This window comes from Tinamus guttatus, unplaced genomic scaffold (assembly GCF_059628265.1).
Source record: "Tinamus guttatus ecotype Peru unplaced genomic scaffold, ASM5962826v1 Tinamus_guttatus_pri_ptg000330l, whole genome shotgun sequence".
Classification (NCBI taxonomy): domain Eukaryota; kingdom Metazoa; phylum Chordata; class Aves; order Tinamiformes; family Tinamidae; genus Tinamus; species Tinamus guttatus.
Window position 1 is genome coordinate 211,234 of NW_028288864.1, and position 27,276 is coordinate 238,509.

General features: G+C 38.7%; 2 protein-coding genes across 2 annotated transcripts; both read left to right on the forward strand.

The window, feature by feature from the left end:
• Positions 1–1,765: 1,765 nt before the first annotated feature.
• On the forward strand, positions 1,766–11,705 carry LOC104575867 (acyl-coenzyme A synthetase ACSM3, mitochondrial). Its single transcript, XM_010223216.2, has 13 exons — positions 1,766–2,036; positions 2,268–2,478; positions 3,296–3,503; positions 4,084–4,227; positions 5,118–5,274; positions 6,100–6,179; positions 7,125–7,248; positions 7,755–7,835; positions 7,953–8,054; positions 9,496–9,623; positions 9,748–9,847; positions 10,486–10,605; positions 11,204–11,705. Exons 1-13 carry the CDS (start codon positions 1,836–1,838, stop codon positions 11,288–11,290), a joined length of 1,743 nt encoding a protein of 580 aa, XP_010221518.2. The 5' UTR covers positions 1,766–1,835; the 3' UTR covers positions 11,291–11,705.
• Positions 11,706–14,398: 2,693 nt separating this feature from the next.
• LOC104575868 (acyl-coenzyme A synthetase ACSM4, mitochondrial) lies at positions 14,399–22,472 on the forward strand. Its single transcript, XM_010223217.2, has 13 exons — positions 14,399–14,626; positions 15,212–15,422; positions 15,859–16,066; positions 16,457–16,600; positions 17,296–17,452; positions 17,548–17,627; positions 18,280–18,403; positions 18,921–19,001; positions 19,124–19,225; positions 19,663–19,790; positions 20,478–20,577; positions 21,375–21,494; positions 22,321–22,472. The coding sequence occupies exons 1-13, from the start codon at positions 14,426–14,428 to the stop codon at positions 22,405–22,407; spliced, it is 1,743 nt and encodes a 580-aa protein (XP_010221519.2). The 5' UTR covers positions 14,399–14,425; the 3' UTR covers positions 22,408–22,472.
• The last annotated feature ends 4,804 nt before the right edge of the window (positions 22,473–27,276 follow it).

A 27,276-nucleotide genomic window follows, 5' to 3' on the forward strand; every position in this document is an offset into this window, starting at 1 on the left:
ATTAATGTGTTATAATTGAGAAAGTATTTAACTGGTGTTTGGAAAAACAGTTTCAGTGGAGAAGGTGGGTTCTTACTGTGCCTGTAAATAACCAGATTATGTGGAGAGAAGGTGAGAAAACACACAAAGAAATACTTGGTCAGAGAAGCATGAGTGTTGATTCATAATGCTCTTTAATTAGAGAACCTGCTTTTGTGACCTTCTGTATTCTTCTTTAGTCCTTCTGCTGGGACCTGTTTCCAACGAGGAATTGAGGTACAATACTGCAAAACTGAATGGAAAATTGAAACTTTAGGAGTATAGTATTTTGTCCTAGGCATACAGAAAATTAGGTCACCATTTCTGCATGTTTCATCTTCAGTGCTAACTAGATCTGGTGCTCATTTTAGGCTTTGCAGTTCGAGAGAGCTGTGGAAAATCAGCCTTCTGCAAACTTCCTGGGATCCGGCAGTGTAAATGTTAGGGTTGGTCCTTCTGCTTTGTGGCCATTCACACCCCAAAAGTTGTTTTGTGGTTGAAAGCTAATGGAACGTGTTTCCTATGTGAGCAAATTCCGTTTCCATTTCTGATTTGCTTCACAAACAGAGATTTTAGAGAATGGTAATTCTTACTATTTATTTGAACATTTTGGGCTGCCACTCTCCAGCTACACTTGAAATACATAACACAAAGGTCAAAGTAACTGCATAGCATCCCTGTGAGATGCGTACGTACTGTTGCCTACAAAACAGGGAGAAGGCCCAGGAAGATTTAAAAGCTGGCTCCATCGAGGAAAAAGTTCCCGTGGATTTAACAAAGTATAGATCCTTCAGGTTTTAGACTCGCACCAGAGTAGATTCTGGATCTAGGAGTGAAGACCTGATTTTCTTGACTTCTGGAGTGCTACTTTAAATAACTGTAGTAGCATCTACCTTTTCTTCCTGTATTTTGTGTTGCCAAGACCAGGAGAGACTGGAAATGATAGAATTTTCTTTGCAAGTGTGTTTTACAATGCACAGCTTTTTCAAAGTTGCACACCTCTGCTGAAATGAAAAGCAAATGAAAGTCTTCCAAATTTCACCTTCACTTGCTTTATGTTGCATCATCTTTGCTACAATGATTGTTTTAAGGGTGAGGAAATTAGGAGCTTGTGAAAAACTCATGTAAAAACAGCTAAACTGAAAGAGCGCTACAAAACCTCTTAAGTCATCATATAGTGGCCTCCAAAATAAAAATTTGTATTAATTTCATGCTCCAATAAAAATAGAACTCTTACGGAAGTAAATAACTGAATTCATCAGTATGTGTATGGTGTGGTGAATCGCCATCTAGTGTATATTTGAGACATAGCATAATTACATGGCTAGTATAATTACATGGATCATTTAAAATCAATGTGGTAAACAAAGTATCCTGAGCTCAGTGCACTTTCTGAGTAATGGTAATGTGTCATTCGATTACTATTTTTTCAGCAGTTTAAGTAAAAGATAAAACTTACAGGAATCAAGAGCTATATATTTAGGGACAGGCTCACAAGTGAAATCTTAGAGATAAGATGCATCCATCATCTGATAAACTGGACAACAAAGATTATAATGCAGGAAAAAAGTTTACAATCTTTTTACCAAGAGAGGCAGAACTCTTAAAAGTTGCATAAAAGCATGTGGAGAAGTGGGAGAGACAAAAACAACCTGTTTATTCAAGTTGGTTTGCATTAATTCATCCAACATTACAAACTCGACAGCTTCCAAAAGTGAACATTTTTTAAATGTTTTGTTTGTTTATTTTTTTTCAGGTGACTGATCCCTGTAAGTCTTCATCTGATCTTTTTCCTACTGCTTGTTAAAACATTTATCATGAGAACATTTGTTAAATTATGGATTCCCCAGTGCTTGCGGATTCTCAGGTCACCTTGCAGATTATTGCACAGATACAACAGGCTTCTTGCATCTCCACTTATTTCATATTACGATTCTATAAACCAGTGTGAAAGGGAACTACCAGAATATTTCAACTTTGCAAGTGATGTCTTGGATAAATGGGCACAACTGGAAAAGGTAGTTTGTTTTGCTTCCTGGAAATCTCAGATTATATAAATCGCTTTTGCTGGTGGATACTGCATAGCATTAACTGCAGAGTAGAATTTTTTTTTTTTTTTTGTTATACATGCAGGTGTCACCTGCATAACTACCTGATAAGGATGAAAAGGATGAAATTAGTTTTGGGTTGTATTAAACATTTTAAAGTTTGACTTTCTATTTTAATTTGCCTTTAATCTTGTATTTTAGGATGGGAGAAGACCAGCAAATCCAGCTTTTTGGTGGGTAAAGGATGAAGGAGAGGAGGTGAAGTGGAGCTTTGAAGAACTAGGATTTCTGTCCAGCAAGGCAGCTAATATACTCTCTGAAGCATGTGGTTTGCAGAAAGGAGACAAAGTTTTAGTAGTTCTCCCTCGGGTCCCTGAATGGTGGCTGCTGAATATAGCCTGTATGCGAACAGGTGAGTAACCTTACTGATGTCCTGAACAGAAAGAAAACGTTAGGAGGATTTGACTGTGTTGAATTTTTGGTAGAAATTAGATTGAACAAAATATTTGCTGGAACAAATTTCCTGGAACAATTCCACAATTCAAGAGGGACATGGCCAGGTGATTCTGTCGATTTTGTCCCGCATACCAGCTCTGTGGTTCTTGCAGGTTACGGACAGAACTGAGACTGAGGACATCTTCATTCTGTTGATCTGTCCAAGATTTCCTGCATCATGACTCGGACCTGTTACTCAGAATCTCAGTGCCTCATACTTCTAATTGTAGAACTTGATAGGTACCCCTGAAGGTGTAGGATGATTGAAATAATAATTTAGAACAGCACTAATAAAATGAACAATAGCTTTATCCCAAATGTAAATATAATCCAAATGTTGACCTCATTCATGTACTCAGTAATTAAGTAGATAATTATCTCACTACTGACTTCCTGAGTTTTGAATCATAAAGAAGGTTCTGCAAAACACTTCAAATCTAAATCTTACTGATGATGCAGATATTTTTAATACGGTTGAGACAAACTACAGTATTAGTGGTGCAGATTTTGTGGGCTTTCAATATTTACTAAGATTTGGAAAGTTGGGTCTGTCCCAGGTCATTCCTTGGCTTCAGATTTACCCAAGTTCTACCTTCGTACATGACTTCTCTTTTTCAAGAAATAAGTTCTTGGCAGGTAACTCAACTTTTGTATGGCTGGGTTCATCTCATATGAACGTAGTGGAGGAATCGTCATTTTTCTAAATTGCTTCTTTTCTTTTTCTTTTTTCCCAGGAATTGTCTGCATTCCAGGAACATCCCAATTAACAGCCAAAGACATTTTATACCGGCTGCAGGCCTCAAAGGCCAAGTGCATCGTTACCAGTGATGCTCTGGCACCTGCAGTGGAATCTGTCATGCCTGACTGCCAGTCTCTGAAAAGCAAACTAATTGTATCCAAAAACAGCAGAGATGGGTGGCTGAACTTCAAAGAACTCCTTGCGTGAGTATCAGCTGTCTTAATAGCATCCCTGTGAGATGAAAGATGCTGTATCAATCAAGTGACATCACTAAGTTCTGGAGGAATCCTCTATTTTGGGGATCATTTCCAGAATACAGATGAGTGAAACTTTTGCATCCCTCTGCCAACTCATTGTCAGCACTATATTAACTACAAGTCCTTCAAACACGCTTTAGCGTAGCTAGGTTCAGGGTCTGCCAGCTTTTTCTTATTCAGCAGCCTGTAACCTTCTGAAATCTCAGTGCTTCTACTGTGATCACAAAGCACGTGCACGGAGTACTAATCTTGCAAGCAGCCATTCTGTGCCTGTCTTCTAGAGTGCAGCCTAATGCAGAAGATAGATACCCATTGCTGAATCTCGGTGCCCAGCTAATAGGGTGTTAATTATTTCGGTAGCCCAGACAGTCTTGATTGCTCATAAATCACTTGAATTTACATAATTTTGTGCACCTAAATAATTTCGGACCAAATATTTTTCTTTATATCTTCTAAACCTCAAAAAATGGTGCTTCCTTTCTGAAAATGTTCAAATAGTAACTGTCATATACTTTCTCTTCTGAAGGGTAACATCTGCTAACCATAAATGTGTCAAGACAAGGAGTCAAGACCCAATGCTGATCTATTTTACTAGTGGGAGTACCGGCTCTCCAAAAATGGTGGTGCAGTCGCACAGCAGTTATGGCATTGGATTTACTGTCAGTGGCAGGTATAACTTACAGTTGCTCTCAGTGTCCTGATTGACATGATCACAATGAAATGAAAATGTGACAGTAAAAACTCCCATAAGTGCAGATATTTCATGAGTGCAGGATCTTAATTTTTCCTCACCTTTCCCCTCTCTGAAAAACATTGGTTGCTAAAAGCTTTTATAGATGCTGTTGAGGTATCAGCCATAGCAGTCGTTCCATTGCTCACAGGGCTGACTGAAGAGTAGCGGTTGGATTAGTCCACCTGTAGCAAAACCAGACAAAGTTGAAATCTTCGTTATTACATGGACATTTCTGTAAAACTAAAGCCCCTTGGACCATAGCCTTATCTGTTAAAAGTCATAGTTCATAGAATCCAATCTATGGCTTAGCATTGCTTTGCCTTCACTGAATATCCTTTCCTCTGATTTGTGCTTCCCAAGGAGTGAGACGTATCATGAAAACCGAAAATATATTTCCCAAGGCATTTTGATTTGAAGCTTAGTAGTATGGAATCAACAGAAGTAATTTAGTTAGTTTCTTAGAGAAATAAGTTGTGATTTAGCTGTTCTTCATAATCTGCAAGGTAGGGAAATCCTACCCCCATGGTATGTTCCGTTTTTGAAATGGAAGCAGATTCTGTAATACCAACCATGGATGTTTTGCAGTACTCAGAAGTAAAGCAAACATTGAAAGTGTTAAATAGGAGGTTGTGAAAGGAAATGAGAAAATGTTTAAGATTCCCTTTAACTCTTGTGAACTTTGGACTTTGTAAAGACCTTGTTTGCTGACACCATATCTTCTAAGGAAAGGCTCCTGTACTTTCCTTTAATTATACTGTGACCTGTGCTCAGATCTCTCTCACTGTCTGAATCTTTTTTTTTTTTCTCTCCCCTCTCTGCTCTATCAGGTACTGGATGGACTTGACTCCCTCAGATATAATGTGGAATACTTCTGACACAGGTTGGGTAAAGTCAGCGTGGAGCAGTGTTTTTGCTCCATGGATGAACGGATCATGTGTCTTTATACACCATATGCCTCAGTTTAAACCAGAAATCGTCGCAGATGTAAGCATAACATTTCATCCTGTTGAGTTTTATTTCCGTTTTGCATAACTGAAGCATCTAACTGGACTCCAATGCATATGTATCCACTGCTGTTTGTAGCTTCATTCATGGTACTTTCTATATCTTTCTTTTAAAGTGCTTTTCCCTTCCTTTAAAGCCTAACAGACTAAAGGAACAAGTGATTTCCCTCCTGGTTAGGCTGTGTGACACTGCTACAAAGCGGGGGAGATTATGAAAGATGAAGGGTTGACTCAGCCTAGAGCTCAGTCTGAGTACTGGAACTGCCAGCCTGCTTGGGCTCATGTGCACGTGGGTCAGTACTCAGTGTGTGACACAGACCTGCACTGGGGCCCTATTAACCTGAATTTTCCATGAGTTGCCAGCATGTGTGTTCCTTCTGTCTTTTGGTTTTCAAAACCAGTCGGCTGCCCTGTCCTCCTCAGCATCCATCTCTTCTGTAGAGAGGGAAACCAGATATTTCCAGTAAAACTGGAAAAGCTTATTTCTAGTTCACTGCTGTCACTTAGCATTGAGTCTGTGGCATAGTTGCCCCAGGAACCACTGTGACCACTCAGTAGTCGTACATCTTCATGAGCCGTGTTTGTGGAGGGAAAGTGTTGGGGTTTGTTTGTTTTTTCTATAGCAGCAGGACTGACTGATAGAACCACTACACAGTCAGGATCTCTCATTAACACAGTCATTCTCTGTGAATATTGAATGCATGTTGCATTTTTACGGGTTTCATTTTGGAAATATTTGAATCATGTTAATTACCTGCATGTTTGCAAGATGCCTTTTCCTTTCAACCACTTTCTCGTTTTCTAGACTCTCTCAAGATACCCCATCACCACCTTTTGCACAGCCCCCACGGCCTACCGCATGCTGGTGCAACACGGTTTGAGCAGGTACTGCACATCTGCCTACTGCAGGGGTAGCAGAGAGGCTGAGATATGATGCTGGGACAGCTGTGAATCTTTTGTTCCTTATGTTGCTGTATTTTTTTCAACCCTTAGGAGAAAGCTAATTAGAAAAATTTGCTCTCAAAGGCAAAGACTGCATTCTGAAATGTGTGAATAATTCCTTAGGCCATTCAGTCTTCAAGAATGAGTCTTTGAAAAGACAGTAAATGGAAATAAATGAGTTTTTTAAAGTTTCACTTTGTCTGAACTAAGGTTCACAGCTAGCTTCAAGTTAGGAATGGCTTCAGGCATCACTGGATCAGGGAATTACTGGAGTACAGTGGAACTGTTACAGGTTTTTCACATGCTGAGAGCCATTTAGCGGCTGTTCCCACTCACTTGTTGCGCTATAAAATATTCAGCTCAGGAGAAATGCTCAAAATGATTTGCAAGCAGTTTTCATACCTTCAGTAATGTCCTACTTATTCTCACACAAGTCTTTCACCTAGATACAAACGAACCTTGTTTTAGTATTGAGCCCAGGCTCTATGTTGCTGCTATCAGATCCTTCACCCTTCCTTTTTTGCTACAAAATTCTTGTTTTCTTATTTAATCTTGGATGTTGGCATGTAGCCACATAAAGAATGCTTTCTACAGCATCTGATGTGCTTGTCCAAATCTCTACTTTTTTGTCATCTCTTCCAATAAAAGACTCTGTTTGCAACAAAATATGTTATACTTCCTGGCCCAGGCTTCTCCAGCGATTAACAACCCTGCCCTTGGTGGTAGCATGAGCAACCTAGGAGCATAATCCAGGACTGTGTATCAGGATGATTATTGTTACTTCCAAAGTAGCTTGTGAAGTTGTAGGCAACCAATACCCTTTGACAATTGAGAGAGTCTGCGTTACAGAAGTTAAGAAAATTACCATTGTTTTCTATGCCTCTTAAGCTACAAGTTTATGAGTCTGAAACACTGTGTATCTGGAGGGGAACCACTCAATCCTGAAGTGATAAAGCAGTGGAAAACCCAAACAGGCCTGAATATCCATGAAGGTTATGGCCAGACTGAGACAGTATGTTTGTATTCATTCCTGCAATAAGCCCTTTCAAAGGTAACAATACTAAAGACAAAAAGTGCTTGATAAATCAATGGAAAAGGTGAGAATCATTTACATCAATTTTTGAAATTAGCCTATTATATATAGTTCCAAAATCAGCCAGTTGCATTTTTAAGGTTTATAGGAAATATTATGACTACAGAATTCAGCTCCCTGCACAAACTGTATACAAATTCTGATTAAATAACTTATAGCAAATTCCTGATAGCAAATTCCTTCAGCATCTTTCTATATTAGAGGTTCTAATATGAATATTAAATCAGCTCATGTCCAAGACTTCTCTGTAACTGAACATAACAGAGCTACCAAAAGTCAGATTTAAAGTATTCTCTCACCTCCAAATCTAGTCCTTGTCATGACACAGTTGGACCATGACATGAGCAATTGCTTTGCCTAGTCGACACCAAGGATAAAGTTTACAAGATGGTGCATAAATAAAGAGATTGCCATTTATTATGCAGGTAACAATATGTGCCAATGTGAAAGGAATGAAAATTAAACCTGGCTCTTTGGGAAAAGCCTTGCCCCCTTATGATGTGCAGGTATGTCACTACATTACATCTTTGAGTTCAGTTGCAGTTGTAGGTGTATGAGTAAGAGAGGGCCCTTCCTGAGCTAATCCAAGCAATAATCATAGTAGTGATATGTCCTTTCTGCAGATTGTAGATGACCACGGGGCTATTCTCCCTGCAGGAGAAGAAGGTGACATTGCTATCCGAATCCAACCTAGGCGACCATTCTGCCTGTTCTCTCAGTACCTGGTAAGTTTGAGTTGGCTTGGCTGTGCCTCTTGAGAATCTCAAGGGAGACCTAGTGCAAAGCTCTGTTGACTTTGCTGAATCCTTATCAAGCAGGATTTCTTTCAGCATGTTCACAGAGTCTCACTAGGTTCCTTGGGCTCTTTGAGCCCGGACAGAACATTGTGCTGTTATTTCAAGAGCAGACGGTCTGTCTGCTGTAACTCTAAGGTCCACCATGAACCAGGAGATGTCTTGTTTCAGATCTGTACCTGGCACAGGTAGGATGGCTTTATGTTCAGTGCATCACTCCCCAACAATTCCATTCCTGTTTTTGAATAGGGGTAAACAAAGTAACCCCATAAAGGCTGCTGTAATACACTGTGAGCTCAGAGAAATACTCAGAAAAGCAGAAGCAGCATCCTTTTTTTTCCCCCTCATACAACTCTGAAGCATTGAGAATCACAAACTTTTGGGCACAAACTGATCTTCTAAATCTTTAAAAGTTGCACATTTCAATATCTCTGGTTTTAGAGCAGGTCTTTGTGTGATCACACATCTCATAGATGATGTGCACAGTATGTACAATACAAAAACAAGCTACAGCACAAAACCCTCAAATCTAGATAATCTACTGGCTTTACAGTAGTGGCATATATAACCTAAAATGACTATTCAAATAGTCTGAATGTGGAACAGGCTAGAAGAAATGTGTGTTCTGGTTCAGCTCAAAGGTCAGTGGACCTTTGTTTCCTTAAGTTAAGGACCTTAAGTTTCCTTAAGGAAGAAAAAATAGAACCAGGCAACTATAAAAATATTCTTATCTGTTGCACTTGAGCCACCATCTTGGATAACCATTAGGGAACCTGCCCATGTGCTTAATCCTCCTCTGAACTTGCACAGTATTTTAAGTCGGTGTAGTATCCCCAATCCACAATAGGTACAAATTGATTTTGTGTAAAAATAGAAACAAACAAGAAATCCCTTTTGTTCATTAGGTCCTCCATTGTCGAGTTGTACAATCTAGCACCTGATAGATCAGTGTAGCTAATGAAGTGTTTCTTGTAAATCACCTACTTTAGTTTTGAAAGTCAGAAGTGAAAAGTTCCCACTGACAGGAGGTTATTATGGAGACTCCTGCAATAATAAGTCATTTATGTAAAGAGAGTAGATAATGCACTTAAATAATTTGCTGTGATAGATGGGCATTCTGATGGAGTACTACCTTTTTTACTTTTGAACATGAATACACATCTTTTCCAGCCTTCACATATTTCACTGCAAAGCTGCTAATTAATGTGGTTCTGTTTTTTTTTAGGTAAAGGTGCATAAGATAGCATTGAATATACTAGTTTTGAGAATAGCTATAAAATACAGTCTTGATCATTTTTAGCACCACTAAGTGAGAATTAGATTTCACTAACAATTAAATAAATATTTTGAAATGTTGTTTGGCTGTTGTCAGGATAATCCAGAGAAAACTGCTGCCACTGTGCGTGGAAATTTTTACATCACTGGAGACAGAGGAATTATGGATGAAGAAGGATATATCTGGTTTGTTGGAAGATCTGATGATATAATTAATTCCTCTGGGTAAGTCAGTTGCTTTCAAATTTGCTCATTTTCCTGTTAATGTTGTTCTGTTTTCTCACAATATGAAATTGGGAAAGTTCAGTTGAATGGCTGCTACTACTGTCATATTTGTGTTTTCTTATAGCTATCGTATTGGTCCATTTGAAGTTGAAAGTGCATTAATAGAACATCCTGCAGTCTCCGAGTCAGCTGTTGTCAGCAGTCCTGATCCAATTCGAGGGGAGGTAAAAAAGAAAATAAAAAGTTAAAATAATGATATTTTATTCTAAATATGACATGTGTCATGTGTACTAGACTTACCTGAAATGTTGCAGATTTTGAAATTAAAATAGGTTTAAACAATAAAATCCATGCCCAGACATTTTAGAATTTCAGAATTACTTCCCTGTTTGCAAAGTTCCATATAGAAAAAAAGATTTGCATTTTAAGATTAATTGTGACATCTTTTTGTCCAAGAAATTGTATTCAGGTTTTTATTTCTCTCTTTTTGACAATATGCATATGAAATGATATCCAGGGGGTATCTTTTTTTTTTCTTAGGTTTTTTAACTTTGTTACATTTATTTGAGCTCTCGAGTGAGATTTTCAGATTTTTTTTTCTATTCTGAAACCTTTCTAAACTTTAGTGGTGTTTAAAATTAGAGAAGAAAGATCTTAAAAACAAAACACTGAGCATTGCCCTCCCATAATTCAGAGTATATCCTTCTTTATATTGCATTCAATGACAAACAGCTAGTAGAGAGAACTAAAGAAAAAGCTCCAATTTACACATTTCTGGATTTTGATATTGCATTGTGGCAATAAAAACATTGCTTATTCTCACATCCGGAAGTAACAGAGAACCTTAACTTTTGTGGCACAGGTAGTCAAAGCCTTTGTTGTTTTGGCTCCTGCTTTTGTATCACATGATCCAGAACAACTAATTTGTGATCTTCAGCAGCATGTCAGAAATGTGACTGCTCCTTACAAGTACCCAAGAAAGGTAGGTACACCACTTCACCATAAAAACACGTCTTCTAACTGTGCCAGAAATTGATTTTTTTTTGTCTTGCCTCCTCTTCTTGGTTTACTATTTTCTTACAGACACTCCAAATATAGTTACATAGAATAAAGATAAGTAAAAGATGTGTCCGTAGCTGTAGCCTTTGGTTCACTCTATGAACTACAAAGAACCCAAAGGGTCATTACCCAAATGATGATGTGATTTTTCTTTGCCAGGATTTTCAAGGGGCTCCAATAGATAGGGCATTCACTTCTCTCCAAATGCTCTCTTGAGTCCTGTTCAGAGTCCCAGGAGAGAAATTCCTACTGGCATCAGGGTGTAGAATCCGTCCGTTATAATCAGAGAAGATGCCCTGTCCCAACAGTTTAAGCAGTGGCCTCTTTGGGATTGTGGTTCTTGTCCCTACAGCTAGCTATGCGGTCTGATTGAAATATAAAATAAGAAATTTCCCTGTCCCAACCCAGGTTGTACACCTTCCCACCTTTCTAATATAGCCATAAGGCATGTGGGTCTTTCCTTGCATCTCAGAGATTATTTGGAATGTATTTGACTAAAAGTGATCATTTTTGTCATTCAGATTGAATTCGTTCAGGCTCTGCCGAAGACTGTTGCTGGGAAAATTCAGAGGAAGATTCTAAAGAATAAAGAGTGGGGAAGAGCATAACATGACTCAGAAAATGAGGATAAAATTTCTACCATCCATACCAGCTATGGCACAGCATTTGGACTTGGCATGTTATGATTACCCAGAGTACTAAGAGAATATATGGGAGAACAAGTTACCAAAAAATCAAAGAAAGGAGATCACACTCATGACTTTCATATACGTTGAAAAATAATTCCATCATGACTATAACAGGATGTGTAATTTTAGGACCACTTTTGCTATCAGTTTATAATTTTTTAGAAAGAATGGAATGCAAATAATTAAGAAGAATGAGGGAGAGAAATTATGAGATTTGGTAATGTATAAGGGTTTGCATTTTTTTTACTAGAATTAATATAAATAGCTTTCTTTTAAAAATGCCTAACTACAACTTTTTTAAAATTATAAATAAATTAAATGAGAAATCATAGAAGTCTCTGTCTTGTAATTGGTATCAGCAATGATGATGTGGTATTCTCCCTTCAAAAGCTGCCACTGAAACATTCTCAAAGTCCTTTTGGGTGGAAGGTGAAAGACATATTTTTCAGACTACTACTTTGATGAATTTATAATCTAATTAAATGGTTAAAACGGAAGAAAAGAGACAAAGTGCTTTGGGTTAAGGTACAAACTGTACACACTTTACAGCAGCGTAAATGATTACAAGAAAAGATACTGTAATGCTTGGTTTGTTTAATGCAATGTTTTGTTCTCCTCACTTCAAAAGAAGCAAATGATAAAGCAGAAAGAGCTTCTCTACAAATACTCTTAGACTGGGTGTCCAGATTTCACCTCTCCAAACAAAAACTAGTCTCTGCAATACTTCTGGGAAACACATCCTGAAAGCTGAATGAACCAGTGAAGGACCCCGGCAGCTCTCAGTCTGTGCTGTCCGCAGCAACCAGGTCAGGAAAATGTATCGTTTGTCTCAGTGTCATTGAGAAGAAGCAGGTGGTACTAAATAGGGAATAATCATTTCTGATTCTTGCAGTATTCCAAGGACTTTGCCATTACTGGCTTTTTAACTTAACTTTCTTATTTCATTTTCACTTTTAAGTTTGGAGGTGAAAAACTGTTAAAGCTCTTGAAGGCGCTTTCTCTTCAATGTTGTAAATATGTTTTTGTGGCCCCCGGGGGAATACAGAATTTCGAATGTTTTCCTTTTGCAGATCTTGAATACTGTTTCCAGTCTTCTGTACTGTTCTTGAATATTCTTAATCTCCTCTCTGGGTCTGCCTTTTTTTTTTCCTTTAAGAAGAAACAAATGTATATTTCAGTTCGAATATTACATAGAAAGAAGTTAAATATTCTCCAAAAAATTCTATACCAAAAATGAACGTTGAAAAGACCTCTCTTCAGCATTAAAACCGTTTTAGATTAATGTTCCACCAGCTTCTTTCTTAGTAGAGTTTTGATTTAAAATGTAAGTACAATCTAAATTCTTAATTTTCTGCTCTATAACCTGATTCTAAAGTGGATGGCATGGCTGTCATATACCTGGTGTCATGATCCCTCCAGTGTATGTACTGTAGTTATCCGAAGGCACATGCACTGGGTTTTAATCAATTTTGCCATCCATTCCCTGTATCAACCAGACAGATGGTGTGAGAAAATAAGGCACGTTCGGGTTTGTGAAGGATCTGGTCTGTTCCGCAGCAGGAGTTTCATTTGCGGAAGTCTCCTAAAAGTAACAAGGTCAAAAATGTGATGTAGAATGGCTAAGCTGGATAAAATAATGATCACAGTGCCATGAACTAACATTTCAGTTATATAAGGCAAACCCTGAGGTCATCTTGGCTCTCACCGTTGGGGAATTGGCCAGTTTAGCCTGGCTGCCCTTGGTCTCCTGTGGGCAGAGTGCCACCAGGAGCTTGGGGAATGGAGTCGGTCCCAGGGTAAAGGGCTTGGGCATGAACCACATCAGAGATGTGAGAGTAAGCGGTTATGGTTGAAGATGCAGGACAAGGGTAAGTACAATGCTGAATACAAAGCTTAAAAGACAGGGACAAAGGGCAAAATTAACTCTCTCTGCAAGTTTACTCATGCCAGAGATGTTCCACATGTCAAAAAAATAAGAGTATACCTGTAAGGGTCATTTTTTTCCTAGCTTGAAGATAGCTTCATCCTTTGTGGGAACAGGAGAGAAAATTAAATTTGTATATCAACAGTCACTCACTCGACCTTGCATTGATCCTAGTTGCTAGTACTTAATGGTTAAAAAATCAATAGAGGAGCCTCCACGATTGTGCTGGCTCCTGCTCTCATCACATGGTCATCCAGAGAGGAACCGGGTTTTGTTCCGTGCTTTATAATGCTCATGGACATTTACCAGAAGGTGCTAAGTAGCATTAAAATCTTGATTTGGCAAGATAATGAAACAAGCTTGCAGATTGCTGAAAATAAATTTTAAAAATAAAATAAAAACAAGAGATAATGGAAGTAGTATTGAAAGGGAAAGAAAATAACAGAGCTTTAGAGCATTTAGGAATAGTATGGTGAGTATAGATGGAAGATGGCATTTACAGTGAACAAATGTGGAAGTGTACATCAAATTTGGGAACCCCTGTGATGGAAGTACTGAAGTATAGGATCTTGGGATATATGTAGTAAATGGGTAAATCGGCCAATGATCAAGCTAAAGCAGTGAAAAACTGGACTGTAGTGGCTTGAAAACTTCCTCCAGCTCCGTGAGATGGAAGTAAAATAGAGAATCAACTACTAGTGTTTTGGTCTGAGAACATGTAAACTTCTTACAGACAACTCATCTGGTCTTGTGTTTGACGAATGAGTTGTGGACAACTAGCAGCTCCAGGGAACACATCATGAATCCGTGAGGATCTGCTGAGGTACAGACAAGATACCCAGTCAGTTCACTAGATTAAGTCCTTAAAAAGCTGGTAGTGCAAAATATGGAAAAGCAGGATGGGGAGCTTTCCATTTAATTGAATGGTTAGAAACATCAGCTTTGCCATGTTTAGCTTAAGTGACTTCAGTTAATAAGTAATGTTTTCATATCTGGATCATCTTTCTTTCTTTGAGTGGAAAATTTCAGGATAATGATTGTCTTCTCTTTTTCATTATTTTTGTTCCAGGTTTCACAGCAACAGTTTCCTTATATTGTGTACAGCATCTGCATGTGCATCCTCTGCTGCCATGAAGATATTTTTTAAATTACAAGCTCTAAAATCCTTGTCTTCTTTGAAGTTTCATCGTAGAGCTTTCCGTGATCACCCAAGGTTGCTTGCCTCTGATTTATATTCACAGTATGAGTCTGTCAGGCGGGGTGAACAAGAAATTCCAAAGTACTTTAACTTTGCAAGTGATGTACTGGACAAATGGTCTGAGATTGAAAAGGTAGGTGATCTCTGTTGTGCAGATGAGATACTTTAAATCATTTCAGATTTGTTATTAAAAAATCAGTTACTAAAAGCAATTTACATTAGAAAGTTATACAAAATCTCACCGTTTTCTGCCTTATTGTAAAAATATCCTTTTCCTCGATTAGTCCCCCTCTTCCTAGCCTGTCAGGATAGAAAGAGCCTTGTGATGCTGCATCTTCCTGTTCTTTTGCCTTCCACCTGTGCTATTGCTGTGTATTGGCATTCCACAACTGTGTCCAGGATATCAGGGATATTAGGTGAAATATTTAACAATATAGGAGCATTGATGCTCCTGAAATAAGTCTGGACTAGGAATTGAGTCCAGAGGGTAAATGGGCAGGTAAAGACCTAGGGTCTCGAAAGGGTGATTTTATTGGAAATGTCTGAACTTGATGCATAGCCATAGTAAGTCCCACACCCATGAAGGACAGAGGAAAAGTAAGAGCATATATGTAAGTTGTGAGTTATATGGATCTTTCATAATCTGCAGATACTTGTGTTTTATAATTTCTTTATCTTTGAACAAATTGTTTTTGTTTTGAATCCTTGTGTTTTGTAGGCTGGGAAGAGACCATCAAACCCTGCCTATTGGTGGATAGATGGAAAAGGAGAAGAAGTGAAGTGGAGCTTTGAAGAGCTGGGCTTCTTGTCTCGGAAGGTGGCCAATGTACTGACTAAAGTATGCGGGATGCAAAAGGGAGACAGAATTATTGTGATCCTGCCACGGATCCCAGAATGGTGGCTGGTGAACGTGGCTTGCATGCGAACAGGTCAGCGAGCATATCTGAGCTTTGGAGAAGTGTTTCATACTGCAAGTAGATTGAGACAATCGAGTATCTGTGGTATATGATAAAAAATAATGTAAATTAATACCCTAGTAATTGGCTTAGCTACCAAATACGCAGGCAGTCCTAATGGATTTGCACTAGGTGCTAAAGGACAGGTGTCCTTTAAGCATGGAGCTTAAAGCTGGAGCAAGCATGGAGCTGACAGAAGGCCATGGAGTTCATCAGCTACGTCTGCATTTCGTTCCCTCCAGGAGAGCACAGAGCCAGCTGCATTACCCTCATTGTAACTGTTTGCCTGGGAATGTGAGGGCAGATTCATCTCAGAGGCCTGTTTGGGAATAATTAACTGAGTTTTTTCTCTTAGAAAAGGACTGTATTTTAAAACTGCCATCCCAAAATAAATTCATTGCTCTTCCAGGAATTGTCTTAATTCCAGGAATATCCCAATTAACAGCCAAAGACATATTATATCGACTCCAGGCTTCAAAGGCCACCTGCATCATCACCAATGACATGCTGGCTCCTGCAGTGGACTCAGTAGCATCTGAGTGTCAGTTTCTGAAAAACAAGCTAATTGTGTCCCAAGGCAGCAGGGAGGGATGGCTCAACTTCACTGACTTGTGCAAGTAAGTATGCATTAGTGACACTGTGGTTGTGATGAAGAAATTAGAGTTTCACTACACGTGCTCATTTACCAGTATTCACTGATTATAGATATCTACCAAATTCCACCATTAAGCCTTTGTAATGTTAATTGCAACTGCCTGGCTGCTGTTTCCACATTAAGGTTGCTTAGTAATAGTGGTCTTATACCAGGAAGTTTCTATCCTATTTTTTTCTAAGAGGAAATTTATATGAGAGTAAAGTGTAACTCTATGTTATTTTAGTCTCATTTGGTCAAAAGCCTCTGTAAAGCTTATATAGGGTGGGAGTTCTACAACATGTAATTCATAGTTGCGCTCTGAAGTCTTTGTGAAGTAACTATTGAGATGGTGATTGCATTCTGTGTTTTAAAGGAGCCAGCCTGATGATCATTCCTGTGTCAAAACAAGCATTCAAGACCCTGTCTGTATCTTCTTTACCAGTGGAACCACAGGTTCTCCAAAGATGGCTGAACATTCCCAGGGTAGTCTTGGTTTTAGACCCCTGTTAAGTGAAAGGTATGAAAGGTTTTGGGCCTGGTTGAACACGTGTTAATGTGAGCTGCACAGTAGAGCTGATTAAAAAGTACTAAATAAGAAATAATTGATGTATGGTTCCAGTCCTGCTCCCTCCAACATCAGATCAGAAGCTGCAGGGGAGAGTGGGATCAGTCCCTGTATTTTCGTTTTTTTCAGTAAATGTCTCCGGACCTTTCCTTAAGTGGTTCAAGGGACAGCCATCAGCTGGGAGTAGTCTAGAGCACAGCACCAAGAGGTATCATGCTGTTTAGGCTGCAGAACACTTTGTGACATGTAGCTGTAAAGAAGCAGAGTTAATATTGATTTCACAGATCACCCTGGTGTCTCAGCAGCCCTTATAAGTCATGGTGAAATACCTGATGTGCAACACAGCATCCTTGCCTGCTGCTGCTTCAGCCTTATCTTTCTTCCTAATAAAACGTCTTTCATTGGAATTCAGACTCCTCTTTTTCCCTTCCTCTACCCTGTATTATGACTGGTGTCATATTTATTTATGCATGTGTATACAGGTACTTAAGCCATAGGTGTTCCTTTCCCCAATAGCTAGCTCATAAGAAGAATTTATTGAGGTTGCCCATTGCCCACACACCTGGTTAAAAATCTTGGGATTGTGTATGTGTTTTTTATGTTAATAACGTTTTATGTTAATGTTAATTTGTTTTCTGCTGTATTAGGTACTGGTTGGATTTGACTCCCTCAGACGTAATATGGAACACAGCAGACACAGGCTGGATACTAACTGCAGTGACATCTGTTTTTGATCCCTGGGTTTTTGGATCATGTGTCTTTATACACCGCCTCCCACGGATTGAATCATCCACCATCCTAAATGTATGGAAAAAGCCCCCTACATTGCTGGCTTACTATACTTCCTTGTGGTGATTTTTATTAACTTCACGTGTCTATCTTGTTATTCAACTCACTAGACTCTCTCTAGATACCCTGTGGACACTCTGGTTGGTGCTCCAACATTGTTTCGCATGCTGGTGCAGAATGATTTCTCCAGGTATGTCAAGAAATGGTTTACTAACATTTAATTACTTTAACTATACTTTAATCATCTCCCAGATCTAACTGTTTGATCCCAAATGGGACAGTAATTTAGTTTAAAATATACTTCATGAAAAGACAGTCACAGAAAATGCATGGATTTTACAGAGTTTCTTGGTCATGCGCAGGGGAACTTGGTTCTTTCAGTGTGTAACTTCATGTGGCTGTTGTACATCATCCTCTGACTCAACTGCTGCTTATTCCTCCCCTTTCACACGTTTTTGTTTGGGCTGTTGCCAAAGGTCATCAGTCAAGGCTCTGGCTCAGCAAATCTCTGGGTGGTTGATTGTAAGCATGTGTTTACATCCCAGCTGACTCCAGCAAAAGTTTTTCTTTGGGTTTCATGTGTGCTTCACTCTTTGACTGTTATTGCTAGTGCACATAATGTTGAGCCCAGACTAACATCTTTGCTGTATGAGGAGCCAAAGTAATATGAACACTCTGTTTTCCACGCTCCATGAGGATAGCTGTCCCAGGAACCAGCACTCCAGTATCGTTTGTTTATACTTGCATGCCATTTTGCTAACAGAGACACCTGGAAACTAAGCAGGTCCCTGTGTCCACTGGTAGATTCAGGTTGCCCTCTTGGTTTTCTGCTCCCTCTTAAGCTACAAATTCATGAACCTGAAGCACTGTGCCAGTGGTGGGGAGCCAGTCAACCCAGAAGTCATGGAGCAGTGGAAAAGCAAGACAGGACTGGACATCCATGAAATATATGGCCAGACTGAAACGGTACATTTATAGGATCAATATTCTGTTAGATCATTGAAATTTCTTTTTGCTTTATTGGGTTTTAATGTTTGTTTTCTTCCTTTTCTTCCTTCATGTTTCTGTGAAAGTCACAGTAGCCTCCTTCACAGATGATCACTGAAGGAACCGACTTACATGGCTTTTCTTACAAAACCTTTCAGAAACATGGGTGGTTGGGAGAGGAAGTACTCTGATTTTTCTGTAAATATTTTTAAGTACAATCTAAGCAACTGTGATAGATGAGGGTATAGACATAGTCTAGTCTAAGGAAAAAGATTGGCTAGCAGGAGTCTTGAATTCTGTAGAAGGAGTGGATCAGAGTTTTGGGGAGTTTTTTATCTTGCTTATTTGTACCATATGGCACAAACATACCGGATCCTGTGGATCTTAATTCCTCACTTCAGAAGTATCTGAGAGAATACATTTAATGAATTCAATGCAACTCTAGTTTACTTGTTTACTGTAGCTAACACTTCGTTTTCATTGTGATTTTTTGCAGGGAGTAATCTGTTGTGTTTCTAAAGGAATGAAGGTTAAACCTGGATCAATGGGAAAAGCAGCTTCCTTTTATGATGTTCAGGTTTGTTAACGTAGTTTGTTGGCTGCTGTTTAGATGTTTTTCATAGGTGGTTAGTTTTTTGTTGTTGTTTTATTTCTTTGTTTTTGTTTTTCTTAGAGTAAAATAAATGTTTTTCATTCTAGATCATAGATAAAAATGCTAATATTCTGCCTCCAGGACAAGAGGGCGAAATTGCTGTCAGAAGCAAACCTATAAGACCACTTGGTTTCTTCTCTAAATATGTAGTAAGGAGTTTGTTTTATCCTTCCCCACACAAACACACCTAATCACCCCAAAATCTCTCCAATTCCGTAGTGGTTACAAAGGCTCTGTATTTTTCTCCAATTTCCAGGTTTGCTAGCCTGTATTTGATTCATAAACTACCATGGTAATCTGGCTAGAGAGAGTCTTAGATTAATTTCAGAATAGAGTGGGAAAATGTAGATCCAGACTTTAGTTCAACCCAGGCAGGAAAACTGGGCCATTTTAAACAGCCAGCAGTCAAACAAAATGCTTTTTTAAAAAGATGTTTTATTGTCTTATGTAGCAATGTCAGCACAACTATTGAAGATCTTTGAATTAAAAATTAACTTCCAATGAATTTAACATTGTGTATATCATAGCAAAATGTATAGCAAGCACATACTCAAATTTTAAAATCCTATTTGTAAATCACTTCAAGGATAACCCTGAGAAAACGGCAGCAAGTGAACGTGGGGATTTTTATCTCACTGGGGACAAAGGGACTGTAGATGAAGATGGATATTTTTGGTTTGTTGGAAGAGACGATGATATCATCATTTCTGCGGGGTCAGTTTGCATGCTTCTTTTCTAAATCTGTTGTTTTATAAACCTACATGTGCTCCTGGCAAGTTTCTGATATGATGGTCCTGTGGTGAATACACTGGCCTGTGACTTAGGAATATCTGCTCATGTCAGTGGTGTACCAGCACACCTGTTTCCCTTCAACGTCTCATTTGTTTAAAAAGAGAGTGAAGGTTTCTGTGGTAAAGAAGGGATAATAGTTTAGTTTGTGGGGTTTTGTATATCTGGAGTTTTTGTTTGCTTGTTTTCTTTTGTTTTTTAAAACTAAAATTCAAGGTCATTTCTGCCCAAGTTAAAGAACCTTGAAACATTTTATTTTGAATGTCTTTAAATGTTTACACATCCTATATAGTATTTGGCACAATTAAGCCCTTATATGACATGATGTTCAACATGGCATCAGCTGGTACTACAGGCTCAACTATGAGGAAGATGCAGGCACAGGCAGGAGCTGCCAAGGAACGGAGAAAGATGGAAATGTAGGCAGTGCCCCAGAGTCCTGCGTCACATGACCATCATTACATGCTCCTGCTTTTTAACACATTTCCATTCTTCCTAAAGATTCTGTAATGTTGTTTTGCAAAAAACAAACAACAAAAAAACAGCAATTAAAAATTTTGTTTATACTACTTTTCATAAAACCAAATCTTTCGTAATTCTCTTCTTACCTAGGTATCGCATTGGGCCATTTGAAGTAGAGAGTGCCCTGATAGAGCACCCAGCAGTAGCTGAAACAGCTGTTGTCAGCAGCCCAGATCCCCTCCGGGGAGAGGTAATGATGCTGAACAGCAGTTGGAGAAGCAATATGCTCGTGTAAATATGTAACTTTATAAGGCAGTTCCTGCTTTATTGAATAATGTACGAGTATGAGGCAGTTATGTCACCATGGATAATCCTACTTGGTGTGATGAGTAAAAACCTTTCCCATTTACATGCCCTTCTCTTCTTAGTCCCCCAAGGGTTTTTTTTCTATGGAGAACATTACAGTGACAGATGCTTTTCTCTCATCGGAATTTCTTGTTATTAAGCACTTACCTGTGCATTGAGATTGTCTTTCCTAGCTGTCTCAGTGTAACCAAAGTTATACAATAACTGATCCAGCATTAGAGTTTGTGTAAATGTGTGAGCGACTGTCCGGTGCTTCGACAGGACCTGCGGCAGCCTAGTGCATGATCATTTCTGTCAGGATAAAACATTTCATGACTAGCAATACCGTCCTGCTCCAAGATAATGTAGGCCTGTTGTCCCCAGTGTAAATGTCAGAGAAATAAAATATCCCTACACTTCAGGGAGACTCTGCAGAGTCACCTGTTAGTTTCCTATTCTAGATGCCCTGGGAGAGGAAAAAGCAAATTCTGTTGCTGTGAAATGAGAGTTAGAAAATTGAGCTTTCAACTATTTCATGTGCATAAAGTTGGGCACAGCCACTTCGTACAGGATTTGTTCCTTCCTTTTGCATGTCATGACTCAGAGCCATACTACTCACTGGTAAACAGTGTATCTCAAAAACTCTTAAGAGCTCTTTAAAAAGGTTGATGTCGGATCACTTTTTTTGCTTTTATCTTGTAGGTTGTGAAAGCATTTGTGGTCCTATCTTCTGGCTTTACATGTGATGACCTGGAGAGTTTAGCCCGTGAATTACAGGAGCATGTCAAGAAAACTACTGCTCCATACAAGTATCCCAGAAAGGTAAATGCTTCTGAGTAAAAATTTAAACACAGGGCATGTATCCATAAATATCAGGAGAATTACTAGTTTGATTTCTATGAGTAATCTGAAAGAGACAATGGTCAAGATTCAGGTATAATACCGACTGGAAAATCTTACCTAAATATCATTAGTTTATGGTTTTGTTTGCTTTTTAATTTAGAATTAAGTCATTTGTTTAAAACTTTCATATATTTCTAGGCTGAGTATGATGTGCTAGTTAGATCTTCTCTGTTCTTCATCAGGATCAAATTTTCAATCTTTTACTTCATCTTTAACCAAGCAGAAACTAGTTGAGTGGCTCAAGTGGCTTTAGTGGAAGTACCTGACTGAATCTGTATAATGATTATGCACTGGTCATCACAGTAAATAAATGAAAAGAATACAGGTGTATATACGTGGTGTTTCTCAAATTCTGGCTCTACAAGAAAGGAGCTATTAGCAGAGGTTCACTTGTGTAGATCTAAGGGAACTAAAGATCGTTACAGACTTTGTCCTAGTAACATCCCTCCTTCCCTTTCCATTCATTTCTGTCCTCTAATATCCCATGGCTCTTCATCCTTCTACTCCAGGACCCAGTTTAGTTAGGGGAGCCAGGGAGGCAGCTACACAGTTTGGCTATCTAGGCAGCCATAAACATTGCTTCACAAACTGCACATTGTTTTGCCTTGATTTGGCTTGCACATGATCCTTTAGGCAAACAGTTCTTACTGACAGAGTGTGTGTGCTGAGAGCCAATCTTGCAAAACCAACTGAAACTGATTCTGTAGAGAATTTGCTCCATTGTTTTCTGTCTTTTTTCATGTAGGTGGAATTTGTCGAACAACTGCCAAAGACAGTCACTGGGAAGATCAAGAGGAACGAGTTGAGGGACAAAGAGTGGGGACGGGTATAAAATTGTTTGGAAATGAATAGAGCTTCTTTCGTTCAGTTAACACCATAAAAATTTCTCTGATATAACTGCATCATTCAGATAGCGGTGAAACCGGTGAACAAACTGTTGTAATCTCATTTGGATGATCATGTCTCTATTTAATGTTTAAGTTTATGAAGAAGCCTGTACTGTACACTAGTTTTGCTTGTCACTGTTGCACATGCAATAGTGTACCTTGTTTTAAGGTTATATTAGTTCTTAGCTGTTCATCCTCATTCTTTTTAAAATTTTGTTTACTCGAAGATTTCATTTTCTGAGGTGAATTTTCATTAGTTGACAAAAATTCAGCAATCCCACTCATAAAACAAAACATAGCTAGAGATAGCAGCATCTTTGGGCAGGAAAAAAGTCTTTTGCAACTGTATCTGCTGCCTGGAGTTCCCTGTCTGCTACTATCAGAGTGAGATTTGAAGAATACCACTTTTGAGAAAACATTTTATTTGTTGAGATTAAACACTTTGGTTATGCCAAAGAAATAACTTCTGTACTACTGACTGATGAAATGAAATGATTGTCAATAAATGCAATATTTACTTCATTCCCCTTTTTTGATGGTCTTCATTTTTATTCATGCTTCTTAGCATTTCACAGAGATTTCAAAACACTTTCATTTTTTAGGCACGTGGATTACTGAATTACAAAAACAGTGATCAAATTATCACTCATCTTTGCCCTGAAGTTTCTTGAATGCCTTTTCTGTAGCTGTGACTTGTGTCAGCGTTAAGCCCTTCTCTGTACGCAGTTCTGTTTCGTTTAGAAGTCATGTACTCTGGGGCATCACCAGGGCTCTTTACATCTTCTAGGTCTTTCTACTTAGCTTTAGCCAAGTGTTTTACAGTTGTGCACTCAGCCAGACACAAAAAGAGTATGGCCTGGGATTCATATCCTCTGGCACCTATCCCTGGCCTTGCAGTTAGCCAGTTAGACAGTTAAGTTGGGCAGTTTGAGGGGCATAGAATCAAGCAGCTAATTCCAGAGCTGGGAAAGTGAAAAGTGTAAGAAAAGCTCTGAATGAAACTGCACCACACAGAAGACAGGATGTTTACTAATGATTTTGGTGTGATCGAGACTTCTGACTTTCAAAATTCCTTTGTGGTCAATTCGGCTGATTTGCTCTAGACCTTCAGCTTGTTGTGGTCAGTGCTTACTGACCCAAACTGGGTTTACATTGTGCTTGGGTTACATGTGTTTTTGTGTGAATAGGTTGAGTTCGAAGTCAAGTAACTTGCCAAGTCATTCATTCCACATCCTGCAGTTGCAATCCTGCTGTACATTTCACTGTTAATTTCCAGAATTGTTCCAAAAAAAAAAAAAAGAGAGAATTAGACTTATATGAGGAATAACTTCTTCATGTATGATGTTGTTACAATTGATTATTACATGATTTATAATATTGCACATATACACACATTTTATACTTGCAGTACATGCATATAGTATTGACAATGTGTGTAAATGTAGTACACTGTGTGTGTGTTTTGGCACGTAAAATTGGTGTACTTGCACTGGTAAGAAAGTTAATATTTAATTTTATGTCTAGAAATCTGTAATGAATTTCCACATTATTCTTGGTACTTAGTTTTGCAGATTTGCTGGCTGGTGTTTTTTGTGACTTTTGCAGCGTTATTTTAGCCAGTCGACTGAGCAGGAGCATTTTATAAGTGATCTACAACTTCATCTCCTTTCCCTCACTGAAAAAAAATAGAATAACGTAAAAGAGAGCAGTCAGGAGGTGAGTTTGGTTTTAGTTATTCACAAGATATTTCAGGTTGCTGCTGTTAAACCAATTAAGCTAATTCTTGATCTGAGTCCAACAGTCTGCCTATAAAAACTATCGTGAACACAGTTTCTAAACAGAATCGCTTTAGGCAATTCCATGTAGGAGGGGTATTCATTACAGAAAAGATCAATTAGAGAAGAGGTAATTTGCCAATTTTGGCCCTCGAGTTGCAGTTCTGGATTTAAGCCGCTAACCAGAATTCACCATTGGTGTCTGAGCTTGCACTGTGTGTGGCAGAGCACCAGTCTCCAGCAATTGCTTATTTGCTGGTAGATTCCTCTACAGTCCTACAAGTCAAGAGAAAATTACCTTCGAGCACCATCTCACAAGCTTTTCTCTCATATTTTCATTTACTCTGGGACAGGTAGGTCCCCTTGTCAAACAAGGTCTGTCTGCTTGGGGCAGCATGTGTGTACCTTAGCTGTGTTCAAATTGTGTGTGAGCGAGTCTGTGCAGGGGGAACCGGTCTGATATTTGCTCACGATAGGTCAAAGCTGGGATGTGGTACAGTTGGCCTCACTGCCTTGTACATGATAAGCAGTTTAAGTTCACAGCAAATGTAACTGTTCTTTTTTAATCCCCAGACTCTGTCTACTTTTCCCATCACAAAGTTGTGTGGGGCAATTATTTTAGTGCATGATGTTGCAGCATGCACTTACCAGATTTTAGCTATTCCACCTCTCCGCCCTAGATTCAAACCATATTGTTTCCTTCTGGACTGATTGTCAGTGATTCTAACACAATTATTTCTTTTTTTTTTCCCCCGTCATAAATGAACTTAGAAAATCAAGAGCCTGCACCACTGCATGAGTGGAGGGAAATCAAACCACCCCAGCGGGATGGCAGGATGGAAAAATAAAGCAGGGCTAGATCCCTATGAAGGGTGCGGCCAGACTGATCCAGTGTATTTGCAGTCATTCACAGGCAGCGTGTGGCTTACAGCTGCCTCCCTAGCAGTATCTAGAGCAGAAGTTGGCTGGAACAAAATTTGAATTCAGACTGATCCTGTCGCGTTGTTCCCTGGAGCCACTTCAGTGATATAGACAAGGAGAAACCTCAAGTGCCATAAATCAGAGTTTGTGAATTTGTTAGTCTCTCTCCAAGAAATATCTATTTCCAGTTTGAAATGCTCACATTAATGGCACCATAGCCAGGAGCAGTGTTCTGCCACTGCTCCCATGCTGGTGTAAATTGGAGGACATTTCTGAGAAGTAAATGGAGACAAATTAGTATAAAGCAAATGTAAATCAGAAGTATGTCAAGCCCATTTGATTCAACACTGAAACAACACTTTGAATGAAAACAGGATTTTTCCCACAGAGTAAGCTCTCTAACTGATGTAAGTCAATGTTATTGCATGGATTTCTCCCAGCTGTGCTGGTTATCATTAGAGGAACAAGTGCTTGGCTTTAAAATCACAGCGAGAGAGCATGTTTTTAAATGAATTATCTTTTACTTCTCTAAAGGTTATCTGGAGAGTGAGCTGCAAAATTGTCCATTTGTATAGAACAACAGATCTCATAAACTCAGTTTTCTTTTACAGGGTGTTGTATGTGCAGCTCTTGCAAGGATGCAAATTAAACCCCGTGCATTAGGAAAAGCAGCTCCACCTTACAACGGAAAGGTGCAAAAAATAATTTTCCAACTACAGAATTGTGGAAAAAAAGTTAGGGCACCCTACAGATACCCAAGAAAGGCAAGTACCACTGAATTCTGAAAATACAAATAGTGTTCAAGGCAACACACCTTAACATTAAACTGCCCTAATCAAACATAATCAGATTAGAAATACAATGAGGTTTTATTTTGGAATAGTAAAATTTTGTCTCAATTTTTTCCTCCTGGCACCTCACTGGTTTGTAACATTGAGGTTTTTAAATATAATCCCATTTTTGCAGGGGAATAGTTACAGATAGAGTTAGATTTTTAACAGTAATCCTAAAAAATATGTCTAAAAATGTAATCTGGGCAGAGATTCAGAATCTGATTCTTTTTAAGCACATTCGGATTTTGAATATTAGTAAATACTTTCCGGCAAGGTAATCCACTTAACTTCGTCTGAAGTGAAGTAATCAGATTGTTCATGTAATCCATTTATTCTGTGTAAGTAATAAGGATTTTTTAACATAATCTGATTATGACCTTTAGAAGTAATCGGGTTAAGAGCAATCTGAAATATATGTGCTAGAAGAAATTCTGGTTGTATTTGGTACCAGTCTACACTGGGTTTTAAACAGATTTGACTGGATTTTCCCCTGGGACTTGTTCTGGTGGTGTAAATCACTCATTTACACCAGAGAACATCTGGCCCAAGAGATTTATTTTCTGCTGCAGTCACAGAGTTTTCAATTTAAAAATAAGGTCAGTCAGACTCATCAGCATTTTAGTCCAGTTTTATAATGATACAAAATCTTAAAAACTGAACCTGACCAGCATCCAGAAAAGAAAAGAATCAACCAATTTCTACGGGGGATGTGGGAAGCAGTCTGAGCGCTCCCTCATTTGCTAGGGTTTCAAGCTACAGACCCTCTCTTGCTCCCTCTGAAAACCATATTGTGCTCAAATGCTGTAGCACGTGGTCATCTTACACCACCGATTTGAAGAATTACTTGAATTACTTTGAATTACTTGAATTATTTGAAGTAATTCTTACTGGCAAGCTCTATTTCTCTAAAAAGTAGCTTACTCTTTTTGTTTGCCAGAGCACTGGCACTGCTTGCCAGGTTCATCCTCAGAAGAGCTCATACTCTTTAAAAAAGCAGGCTTGCCACCAAAAAGAAAAAGGTTAGAATCAAGCAGTATTAAGCTATGTGTTGTTATCATTCCTCTTTGTAAACTAGGTTGAATTTGTTCAACAAGTATCTAAAACAATCCCTGGGAAAATCCAAAGAAGAAATTAAGAAACAAGGAGTGGGGAAGACCTTAGCTTTGCTGCTGAGCTCCCAGTCAGAACATCCTCATCCAGGGTTGCTTTTCTGCCTTTTGGCGTCCTATTCCCTGTCAATCAATCTCAAGAGGTGCTGGAAAGCTTCCTGGTCAGGAGTAGAAGA

Bases quoted from the DNA above. Each gene is read 5' to 3' on its own strand.
- LOC104575867 (XM_010223216.2), top strand. From the start codon at position 1,836: ATGAGAACATTTGTTAAATTATGGATTCCCCAGTGCTTGCGGATTCTC. The intron at 4,228-5,117 runs GTATAACTTACA...CTGCTCTATCAG, and splicing joins GGATTTACTGTCAGTGGCAG to GTACTGGATGGACTTGACTC. The intron at 6,180-7,124 runs GTACTGCACATC...ATGCCTCTTAAG, and splicing joins GTGCAACACGGTTTGAGCAG to CTACAAGTTTATGAGTCTGA.
- LOC104575868 (XM_010223217.2), top strand. From the start codon at position 14,426: ATGAAGATATTTTTTAAATTACAAGCTCTAAAATCCTTGTCTTCTTTG. The intron at 17,453-17,547 runs GTATGGAAAAAG...TCAACTCACTAG, and splicing joins AATCATCCACCATCCTAAAT to ACTCTCTCTAGATACCCTGT. The intron at 21,495-22,320 runs GTAAATGCTTCT...TTTTTCATGTAG, and splicing joins CATACAAGTATCCCAGAAAG to GTGGAATTTGTCGAACAACT.